The 12,421-nt window shown below is 40.0% G+C and overlaps 1 protein-coding gene across 1 annotated transcript in view; it reads right to left on the bottom strand.

Moving 5' to 3' along the window:
• The window catches only part of NBAS (NBAS subunit of NRZ tethering complex), a 229,246-nt gene that overhangs the window by 102,818 nt on the left and 114,007 nt on the right, over positions 1 to 12,421 (bottom strand). Inside the window, exons 33-35 of the mRNA XM_063125180.1 lie at positions 10,270 to 10,383; positions 9,478 to 9,635; positions 5,362 to 5,466 (exon numbers count right to left, since the gene is read on the bottom strand). Of these exons, the coding sequence (XP_062981250.1) occupies positions 5,362 to 5,466; positions 9,478 to 9,635; positions 10,270 to 10,383 (377 nt within the window). The remainder of the gene's footprint in view (positions 1 to 5,361; positions 5,467 to 9,477; positions 9,636 to 10,269; positions 10,384 to 12,421) is intronic.

Consider the following 12,421-nt stretch of genomic DNA (forward strand, 5'->3'; position numbering starts at 1 on the left):
TTTACTACATTTGAGTAAATGTAGTCAGATGGCTGTATGATTAAGGCAGCAACCCTAAACTTACTTACTTGTGAGCAAGTCCCACTGAACTCAGTAGACATGCATAGGACCAGGCTGTTAGACCTTTACATTTTGCTAACTCGTTACAAGCCTGTGGTTAAATTGTTATATCATCCAAATTTTGGACCATGCAGCCTTATGAAACTACTGCGGGGTTTGATAAGTCACTGCTTGAAGAAGATGCCCAGTATCACTTTAGGCTTGTAGCTCTTCATCTCAGCCCATAAATTTCTGGAATTTAATCTTTCAACCCGACAATCCCAAATCACTCTGTTATCTTCACTGGCTAGGATAAAACAGCAGCAAGCTGAGACCGCATTAATAGGTTCGGCGCAGATGTAACATGCGTTTAGTTTTGTTCTCTGCTTGTTTTATCCGGTTTTATTTTTGTAAGCTATTTGGTGGAGGGAAATGCAGGATATAAAAACAAACAACATTTCCTCTTTTATCTTGGTTATAAGGTCAGGAGGGGCTCACGGTCTGACACACAACTATTCCCTGCTTCCTTCCCTAGATTTCTCTTTCCCTGTTCAGTATTTACCAGGGCATCACATCTACACCAACACTAACCATGGTCAGGTTTAAACAAACTACTACTGTAGGATTTTAAGTCCTTGTTGTAAGTAGCAATTTTTAGCATTAAGTTTCCATGTAACACACTATCCCCATTCAGAAGACACCTTAAACCATGGCTTTAACCACAGTGGTTAAGCCAGAAAGTCAGGTTGTGTTCAGAAGGCACCTTAAACCTCGGCTTTAACCATGGTGAATAAAGCAAAAAGCCTTATTCACCGTGGTTAAAGCCATGGTTTACGATATCTTCTGAACATGGCGAATGTTATATACCATGGTTAATACTGAAAAAGAGATAAGGGGGAAATTTGCATCTAAGGGAAGATGATGTAGGAGGGAATAAGAGATGTGTGTGAACCATGGTTAATAGATCAGGAAAGGTTATATCTGTACATGAGTGGAGGAAATGACCCCTTATAACAGGGGTGGGCTGCAAGTGGCTTATAGGCTGCATGTGACCCTGCCCCACTGCCCTCCATTGTGCTCCTGCAATTCATGGGGAGAGGCACAAAAATCTAAAATGGACGGATTTAGCCCTCTGTAGAAGTTTGCTGTCAACATTTGCTGACTTTTTTGTTTTGCCATCATCGAATTTGGTGGTGCAGCAGCAGCAGCAGGAGGGAGACACATGGAGGTGTATGGAGGGGGAGAAAAGCCTCCCTCCCCAAAAAGTTGCCCACCCTTGCCTTAAAAGAACAAGCTTAGCTTAAAGGGGGTTTGGTAATATCTAATCAAATCTTGCTCAGTGATCACTGTGATGGTACAAACAATGCCATCAGGCAAGATGCATTATAAGGAGGTCATCTGCAAACCTCCTTTCCGTGGCCTTCTCTGATCTGTACAGTCCTGCCTTTAAGCCATTTTCCTTGAATTGGTCTTGCTCTCTTCCACAGCATTCACCTCCACCTGCTTCCTTCCATTTGCCCTATTCCTCTCCAGAAAGAAAATGAGGTGACAATGGCAACTTCTTCATTTATACACGGAAGGAATTTTGATCTTCCAAAGAGTTTTCAGTATTTTCTGAAATGGCATTAGGACAGGGAGTGGTGTAATTAATTGCCAAACCCACCTTTTGCATCACTGTTCTTCACGGCGAGGCCTGGGGACCAGAGGTGGCTCCCAAACACCCCAATTATAGCTCTGCTTATCAGTGAGTAGCTGGGGATTGCCGTATCATCAGGCTTGTTGCCAATGCTGCTCTCTCCACCTGTCAGAATCAGGCCCGGTCTCCTTGGGGTGGTTCCTGAATTGGACTCTAAACCTGAAGTAGTAGACCAACCAAGATCGGAAGTGGGGGAGGAAATTCTCCAAGACTCCAGGAGTCAGGAGCTTATCAAACAGGGTCCAGGCTCAGAGGTCATCTTCCCCCTTCTCCCCATACCTGGGAACTCAATCTATGACAAAGGGGAAGGGAGCATCGGAAATGACAGATCCCAGAGTCCGCTGTACAATCAAGCAAGCAGAGATGAGAGGAGGTGGACCACTAGACTAGCCACGCACCAGAGATTATATCTTAAAGACCCTCCCTGAAAGAGGGGTCTGGTAAAAGCCTGTCAGGAACAGCAAGATACTGTCCATTTAGCGGATAGGCAGCTGCCTTTCTTGTTGCTAGGCTAGTTAAGCTTAGAAGATAGCTCCTAGCATTCACACTCCCTTCAGTTGTGAAGAAATGTCTATTTACTGAATAAAGCTTTTGTGGATTGCATGGCAGTCCTCTTTATCGGACCTCTATCCTCACCATGAGAGCTTTCTATCACTGCCAATCTAACTGGCTGTGAGTGGCCATGACAGCTTTCCATTTCCTGAACTGGCTATGAAGGCCAGCATCTGCTTCTGGTGTCATACGCAGGTGCCATGCACTCGCAATATACAGGGAGAGTATGAGCAAAGACGGAATGGAGCAAAATGAGGGTAGGAGGCAAGGTAAGGAGCTAGAGATAAAAGAGAAATGAGAGAGAGAGAGAGAGAGAGAGAAGAGAGGAAAGGCAGTATGACACATAAATTGCCCGAAAGGGGTGGAGTGAAGACCAGCAATGATCTCAAAGATTCTGGGATTCTGTGCACTGTTGCTCTGAAGGTTTTATGCTGGTTTTTTGGCTCTGCAGAGCATCTAGCAGATTTTTGCACATCCAATTAAAGCAATTTCTGAATTATTCAGTGTCATATATATATTTTACTTAGTAGTTAATGTAGCTCTCACAATGAAGGTTGTTTTTCCTACCGAAGTGGCTCTCAACGCTTGAAAAATAGTGAAGATCACTGTTCTAGGTATTTTAAGGTCCATTTACAGTTATCATTATAAGATACACACCAACCATGGTAAACCCATGAGGAAATTTACCAAGGCCAAAAAAATAAATAAATAAAAATGCCACAAGTTTATTCTCCCATTGCTTCCCACCTCCATTCTTTTACCAGCTTATGTGAACCATCTCATTTATACTCCTATTATATTCATTACATTATAAAGAAAACAAGCTGTAATTTTTATGAGTAAAGTATTTGCAAGCAAACAAAATAAAATGTGTACTTGAGGGCAGCGGCTGCATTCCACCACAGCGCCTTCCTGTGTTAATGACACCATGAACAGTAATTACATTTTCATATTACCGCATCATATAAATAAAAGCCTTGTTTTTACAAAAAGTTACACAAGTATTAAGCAGATTAAGCATAAAGCCGGTCCCTATTTATGTGTCATGATTTACTGTAGTTATTACTTTTACCATTAACGAAGAACAACACACCATCTTATCGCTAAGCACTATGTTTTAATCTCATAATGTTGGCTACAATATTCTAAGTACTTTTGAATAAGCGAGGGTTTAACTGCTTATAAAGAAGCTTATTTTTTTTATTTTGCCCAAGTATATTAAACTAGGTTCGGGAATGTTTTTTGTTTTTTTTTAATGTATATCAGCAGCCAAGATTAAGCACAAGAAAAGAGGCAATTAAAGAGAGATTTTGCCTCCTTTCCGGACATCTCTTGGAAAGAACTCTTCAAAAGATAGCCTTCAATACATGGCAGACCATAGCATAACCCTCTTTTTCCAGTATGGTCAATAGACAATCTGCTTCCTGTGGTTTTGTAAACCCAGGGCTCATCTGCACCAAGCAGGATATTCCAGTATGAAAGCAGTATATAAAAGGCAGGAGCCACACTATTGCTTTATAGTGGTATTGACACGCACTGCAGGAGCCACACTACTGCTTTATAGTGGTACTGAAGAGCACTGACAACTGTTGGGGCCCATTGACACATATACACCACGCAGGATATGACACTATGAAAGTGGTATATGGTATTTGTCAATGGGCCCTAACAGTTGTCAGTGCACTTCAATGCCGCTATAAAGCAGTAGTGTTGCTCCTGCTTTTTATATACCACTTTCATAGTGGAATATCCTACTTGTTATAGATGAGCCCTCAGTTTAAACAAATCAATGGTTTGGCCCTTTCACTCTCATACCCCGATGTTTTGGCTAAAGGCCTATCCCAGTAGATTAACTCAGGTTGGGTAGCATAGATCCCTATGATACAGGTCCTCCTCTCCCTCCAAATTAAAGCTATAAAAAAGGATTTCAAATTGGCCCGAACATAAAGTAGCTTACCAGATGAGTTATTTGTAGATAATGTGTTCTGTACACTAGACGGCTATTGTTATAATTGATTAAATCGGCTTAATATGTACTAAATACACATAGCAAATGCTGATGACTGCCCTGTACTTATAATAACTATAAGGCAGAAGAAAGTGCACTGCAACAAGTGTGCTGGGATTTTCCAGAAAGATTTCTTTGACAGCCCCCCCACATCTGCAACCTACCTTAGAAAATCTAAAAAGGCACTTAACCGTGAAGTCACTGAACATCCATAAACATTCTAACTGCTGCGGTTGGCAACCTGACAAACAACATAATTTTGGGAAACCCCATAACCCTGTAAAGGAATCAAGATTTGTTTCATTTGGAAACAACTATACATAGGGCTCTAGAGCCCTATTTGGCCATTTAGGAGGATTCTATTATTTCTTTCTTTAAAACATTTAGAGGCTGCTGTTTAGGGCCAAACTCTCCCAAGGCAGCTTTCAACGTAGGCATTCACAACATAAATGGCATGGAAAGGTAGAGTGGGGCCATGCCCATTGGCCCTGCACCCAATGTTAAATCCCCTTTGGCCTCAATCAAATCCAATATTGAGGGGAAGTTCTGAAGAGGGGAGCTTGCTTAGACTCCCCCTGTGATCTAGGACCCTGATGGTTTAGTGTTCTAGATCACATCTCCCCTCTTCAGGCCTTACCCCCAACAAGTGGGTGGCAGAGATGTAGGGTTATCACCATGGCCGTGCTCTTCAACTCCATCTAATTGCAATCGCATGTTTCTAATGCATGAATAGAGCTCAAGACAGCATGAGCGCTAAGGCATGAAAACTCTGGAACAAGGGACTCCGAAGACAGAAAAAAGTGAAGAAAAGCTCCAGAAGCAAGGTGGCTGAAAGAAGAATATAAAGCCAGTTATGAGTTTAGAAAGAAGAAATTGAAAACTGGGAGAAGAAAAAAATGGTGAAAAAACATCATTGGGAAAGAAGGAACCACTGCATAAATTAGAGACTTTTAGCTCACTTTCTTTTCATCTCTGGACCAGTGACCAGCATAACTATAAAAATTAAATGCAATCAGAAATAGTTCAGTGTTCTAACCTCTACACACACACACACAGAGATGTTTACCTCTAGAGGAAGCTCTGTTTTGATTCCAACTGGTGATCTGGAGGTATTTATGTTCTCCCCCTTTTCTGAAGGCCGTATTTGGTAGTTGACTGCTTGATAAAGAATCTAAGGAAAAATTAATAATGTATCTGTTAAATTACTCATTCTGTTCAATCTAGGAAATGTGCAAACCTCTCCCCTTCTGCACAGCGATTATTTAAAAGTCAGCTAGTCCAATCCCAAGAAGAGAGGTGGATTACATAGGTGGTTTTTTTCCTTACCATTTTGCATCTCAAACAAAAGAAAAAGGACTTACCTTTCTGCTCCAGAAAGAAACAATGCCTCATCTACCCATTTATATAGGTATAAACAGACACGTAGCACAGGCTGTGCCAAACAGATGGTAGGTCAGAGACCATGCAGTCCTTACAAAAAAATTCAAAAAATTCAAAGAAGCTGAGAGGGGAATTCTGTGAAATTCATTCTATGCATTTCCTGAAGATAGAGGCAAAAGTATGAAATCCTTATAGAAGGCAAGAAAACACCTAGTTAAACAGCAGAAAGGATTATGATGGATTACACGCATGGATGAACATCACTGCCATTGATAGCAAGCAACTCAGTTTCAGAAAAATACAGTAGACAGGTACAGAATCTGTAGTAGACAAAACAGAAGTAAAATTTCGGCTGATACGAAGCTGTGCCCCTTCCTAGAGTTGGAAGATCTAAAGACGGTAGTACAGATGCTGGTAACTTTGAGGCTCAACTTATGCAATGTGCTCTATATAGGGCTACCTTTGTGCCTAGTCCGGAAACTTCAACTCGTTCAAAATATGGCAGCCAGGCTGGTCGCCGGTACACCTAGGGGTGACCACTTTACACCAGTTTTAAAATCTCTTCACTGGCTGCCAATTAGTTTCCGGGCAAAGTATAAAGTGTTGGTTATCACCTTTAAAGCACTACATGGCTTTGGGTCCAGGCTACCTGCAGGATTGCCTTCTCCCGTACAGTCCGCCTCACACACTCAGGTCCTCTGGGAAGAGTTTACTCCAGTCAACAAAACCAAGGGTGACAACTATTACCCAGAGGACCTTTTCTTCTGCTGCTCCCAGATTATGGAATGATCTGCCGGGAGAGATTCGTCAACAGTCTTCCGGATTTTAAGAAAGCTATAAAGACTGATCTCTTTCAGCAGGCCTACCCAGTTGAATTTTAAGATGCTTAATGTGCTGCTTTTAATAATGTATTAGTTTTAAATGTTTTAATCAATTATATGTATTTTATGGTGTTTGCATTTGTGTTGTACCCCCCCTCGATCCGGAGGGAGAGGCGGGTAACAAATAAAGTTGTTGTTGTGCTAAAGCCTATCCAGACAACCAGTTCTTTCCTATTTGTTGGAAAGCAGATATGTGTTTTGGGAATACTGCATTTGGCCAGCACTCACAATGCAAAAAGTTGTTGCTGGGAAATTAGATCCCCATCGTTTAATTTCTCAGCAGGCTACAGTCAGGAGGAGGAAAGGAACAGCAAGGTCAGATGGGATAACCCTCTCCCTGAGAGATATTTTCCCTCACAGAAAAGCCTGTTTAAACTGCAACTCCCATCCCAATCCTTTGCGCCCTGGTTGAGTGGTTCCCTTTAACAAATACAGCCCTCCCAAGAATGGGGGTCACTTTTTGGTATAATTAGAAAGAAATGCCTGTGAGACTGTACCATACTCTGACACTTGCTACACACAGCAAAGTTACAAGGTTAATTTAGTAGTGGCTTTCTGCCAAAGCTTAAATATGCTGAGTTTGTGTTTCTAGGGCTCAGATGAAATTATTTTATACAACAATAAGGTAGTGTTAAGCTTATTACTCAAGATCTACCAGACAGATTTTGCTCATTTTTGTTTTGAAATGAAGCTTGAGCAGTGCAGGATGTTTTGAAACTTCGAAAAAGTTTAAAGCTTGAGCTTTGGGCAGATTGGGAAGGGAGAGGGATGAGGCAAAGGTGAAGTTAATGCATATGCCCCACACAGTGCATCTGATGTAACACATGTGCTTTTTATATTGTATTTTGTATTTGTGTTTTTAGATGGTTGGTTGTTTTTATGCTCTTCATGATTTTAATTTTTGTGAACCGCCCAGAGAGCTTCGGCTATTGGGCGGTATAAAAATGTAATAAATAAATAAATGTGTATGCATGATTAATAATGTTTACTCCTGTGAGGTCTAGAGTGCTGCGCCAATGAAAGGACAGGCACAGAATTCGGGAAGGGGGCTAAAGAAAAGTCAGTTGGTGATAGTCAGAGGAGGAGGAAGAGAAGCAGAGGAGGAGGAAGAGAAGAGATGAAAGGCACAAGTGGGAAAAGTGAGGGGGGGGGTCTTACATCCCGTGTTTTCGATTTCAAACTTCAAGAAATGGTAAATGATCTTTTTAAAAAGAACATTCTCAAACTATTAGGTCTCATGGCAACACAGGATTTGCACTAGCTTTTATTTATTTATTTATTTATTTATTTATTTATTTATTACACTTATATACCACCCCCATAGCCAGGGCTCTCTGGGCGGTTTACAGAAATTCTAAAATTAAGATAAAAACAAGTATACAAAATTTAAAATTCTAAAACACAGAACATACACACATAAAGCATTAAAAACCGTTAAAAAACTAAACATGTGGGTGATTAAGATGTGTCATCATATGCCTAAGCAAAGAGGAAAGTCTTAACGTGGCGCCGGAAATATAGCAGCGTTGGCGCCAGGCGAGCCTCATCAGGGAGATAGTTCCATAGTCTGGGGGCCACCACCGAAAAGGCCCTGTCCCTCGTTGCCGCACTCTGAGCCTCGGAGTTGTTGTGTGAGCTGTTGAAAACACATTTTAAACTGGAACGTTCTAAAAATTAGTAAGTTAAGGGGGCAATCCTATGCATGTTTAGACAGAAAAAAAGTCCTACAACTTCAAGTGTTCACTAGATAGCATGACTTGCTGGGAAATGCTGGGAGTTGTAGCACTTTTTTTCTGTCTAAACTTGCATAGGATATTTATTATCAAAACTTTATGAGGTATTTCTAAAATATGATACTGAACCTTAATCAGGTAAAAGAAATTTGGGAAAATATTTGGAAGAAAATTTGTAATTTTTTTCTTGAACGTAACATTGGGAGAACATTTTTATAAAGTGAAAAGATGGTATTTTAAGACTAGACTTCATAAATAAACATTCACATCTTTTGGGGGGGAAGTGACAGGAGAGAACAGGAGATTATTTTCATTTATGGTAGAAATGTTCTTTAGTTTAAAAAAATATTAAAAGTGAAAACAATATAAACGTTAATAAATGGAATTTCTTTGGATCCAATCATCTTCCTTTTGAGTTTTAATGGTAGGACTGTAGTGAAAGAGTACAAAGAATTTGTGTTTATATATTTGCTGCTGCTAAGATATTGCATGCTAAGATGTAGAGGTCTTAAAAACTTTCATTTGATAAGATTGTTATGAAAAAAATGTGGGATATAGTGGTGATGGCTAAATTAACTCATTATATTAGAACAACAGAGAACAGAGAGAGGTGGAAACATTCCAAAAACAACTTGATATATCCTAATATTATTTTTCTTTAGGACTATTGATGAAAGGTATATATGTTAACAACATAAGAGACTGTACTTTTTATTTTCTGTTCTTTCTTATTCTTTGTATTTTGCTGAAACTATTTTTGAGGAATTCATTGGAATAAAATGTGAGTTTACCATACAACATAACGAACTGGTGTTATACTGATCTTAATTTAAGAAAATGAAACTTTGAAAAATGAAAAAAAGAGAGCAGAACTGTATACCCTATTTCTTCGATTCTAAGACGCATCTCTAAAAATGGGGTGCATCTTAGAATCACGGGTGTGTCTTAGGTTTTTGTTTCTGTTGGTGGTACTGAAAATAGTGTGCGTCTTACAATCAATGGCGTCTTACAATCGAAGAAATACGGTATATGGATTTGGCTCAGCTTTACTATTCAGATATTTTGCTAAAACAATATTTCAATCCAATATTCCAATAGCGTAAGGATGTGACCACAGAATAGTCAGGTATTGTTTTAAATACATTTTTTATTTTTTTTTAAAAAAATGTTTCTAAATTCAAGGCATACCTCAGTTTGCAGAGTGCTGCTTGCTGCCAGCAGAGGTTCTATGGCACTTGGGAGACAATGCGTCAAAGCATAGGCTATGAGCTCCTGCCGAACAGCCATGTCCTGGTAACCTTCAGATTGTCCTAACTGGCTGCAAACTTCCCAGCTTTTAGAGTAGCCTAACATGGATGTTACGATAATGGTTACAAAATTGAAATTAAGAAGAGTTCATACAAAAATGAATTTAGATCAGGCTAAACATTGCCGATTTTCAGAAGTGCTCATCTTCAGATTCCAATGGAAAGTAAAGGTTATGGTTATCAAAAGCTTGTTCCTTTTTGTAACAGCTACAGCACATCTGTACTCTGAGAATGTATTTCAAAAATCTCAAAATCTTGATCAAATTTATATATTAATTACACACAGGCACCATCCTGACCTCTATTTACTCTTTCTATGTGATACCTATTCACCATATACCAACTACTCATCGTTATATCTTCAGCATCCTACCATATACATGCTCGTTTTTTGCTGTCCAACTCTGATCCTTGATCAAACAGGTTTTGCAGTTCTTAAACCACCCAAGAAAACCTCAGCTTTAGGGCTGTTGTATTATCAAACAGTTTGCCATATCAGATTAAACCCATCTAGTATCCGTAGAAAGCTCATGATTGATTTCAGGTTTTGTTTTCTACGGAACCACGTTGAAGAGAAAAGGAGAGGGTGAAATGCTCGCCACTTTATATTGTGCCAGAAAATTCATAAGACGGTTGGATGTTCTGCATGGGTAGGATGGGGAATATACTCCACCTGAAGCCATAAGTTCCTGGCAATGCATATTTGCTGCTTTGTAATCCTCAAACTGGAGAGCTTGTTCCACCAAAAGAATCAAAACTTGTCCTTTTCTCTCTATCTGGTCATCACCTACAAAATAAGAGGTACACTTAAATTATTAGAACACTAACATCAATTCAGTTAGATAAGTAACAAAGAATACGACAGGTATTCTTTGGTACGACAGATACAATTAAACCAAGGCCAGATCTACACCAAGCAGTATATAACACTTTGAAAGTGGCTTGAAAACGGTATATGGAATGTGTCCTGGGCCCCAACAGTTGTCAATCTCGTTATGAACCGTTATAAAGCAGTAGCGTAGATCCTGTCCAGGCTTCTTAAATACAAAAAGAGAGAGGAATATACACCTCTCTCTATATGTATACTTGCCAGTTTATTTCAAGTTGACATGCTTAGCATGCATATTTAATCACTTTATGTTCACTGTGGTGAAGACACATTTGTAGCAGTTACTTGCCAAAGTGGGATACTTTGGGACCTTTGTGGCTAGTGGTTTAGAGTCTGCCCTCAACTCTTAGTTTTATACTGACCCACCCAAAGATTTCATGTTAAGCCTGAGCCAAGGCAACTTGGCCCCTGCAACATCCAGGTGCATGAATACTATTTCCTCACAAAATGTGGTAGTTCAGCGTAAGTGACTAACAGACTATAGCAGCCTTCCCTAACCTGATGTTTTGGGTGAGAATTCTCAGCATTCCTGACCACTGGTCATGCCGGCTGGAGCTTATGGGAGTTGGAAGTCCACAACATCTGGAGGCCCCAATTTGGGGACGGCTGGACTATAAGACAGCTATATGCATGGTGCTATATAAATAAATAATAATAATAATAATAATAATAATAATATTGAGGATCATTTGCTCAGCTAAAAGTTTCTTTAAAGTTTCCATCACAGCTACTGATGCTGCTGAAGAGGCATCAGCTTTTAATTTATTTGTAGGATATTACCCCACCTAGCTGCTCCAAAAAAGGGCATTAAAGGCTACTCACAATTTCTTAAAAAATAAAATTCGAGAGGATACAGCAAAATCATCAGAAGCGTGTGTTGCAATAGTTCACCCTGATGTCTCAATGTAACTAAGGCGTGTGTCACCATGGCTGGATCTGCCTCAGGTTCAATGTAAACTAAACTGCTTGCCTCTTCAACAGAACCTTTAAGAAGTGGCTAAGAAACATTGGCGTTCTAGAATAACTTTAGAATTAGGCCCATCCGGCAAGCCTAATCACGTTTCAGGGCATAATCTAACTGACATACCTGAAGTAAAATTATATGCAATTACCAAATAAAGAGGCCCTACATTGTTTCTGACAAATTTAAAAACCCAGGCTGAGCAAGGAATCTCTCCACCGCAGTAAGAGAACTGAAGGAAACATAACACAATCAGAGCGCTTAATCTAATTTGTTACATTGTTCTTCAAGGATCTGCTAAGGAAGAGGACATCGTTTCTGTTTGAAATGAACGTGAACATATCCACATTTGGGAGAAATCACCAGTTGCTGGGGAACATGGGCAGGAAGGTGCTATTGCACCATGTCCTGCTTGTTCCTCCCTGGCCAATGGCTGGTTGGCGACTGTGTGAACAGAATACTGGACTAGATGGACCCTTGGGCTGATCCAGCATGGCACTTATTATGTTATAATGATTTTTTTTCCTTAATTGAGTGTGAGCAGTTATTCAAGATAATTTAGCACACACACACAAATCTGTGCTGGACAGTGGAAGCTCTCTCTCTCTCTCTCCCTCTCTCTCTCTCTTTCTCCATGTTTTAAAAGAGTGTAAGTACCAAAAATGCTGGAATTATTCCATCACAGTTTCTATCCACCCTGCATTCTTCCTCTCATTTCCGCTCTTGTTATATGCATGCTCACTGACATACTAAAGGGTAGCTGTCAACTCCAGCAAGACTAGTGGCGTTCCTACAACTCACAGCTTGAACATTTTCTTTAATTGAGCTTCTGTGGGTTTAACAATGGAGGCACTTCCAGTCCTCCCCCCCTGTAGATTTCAAGCATCACCTTTTATTCTTCCAATCAAACAAATTCCCTGACAGTCGCACAGCTCCCAACTTGGGAAGTAAAAAGTTAAAGATTCTAAAAGTGAA

The sequence above is a fragment of the Elgaria multicarinata genome, chromosome 4 (genome assembly GCF_023053635.1).
Source record: "Elgaria multicarinata webbii isolate HBS135686 ecotype San Diego chromosome 4, rElgMul1.1.pri, whole genome shotgun sequence".
NCBI classification, from domain to species: domain Eukaryota; kingdom Metazoa; phylum Chordata; class Lepidosauria; order Squamata; family Anguidae; genus Elgaria; species Elgaria multicarinata.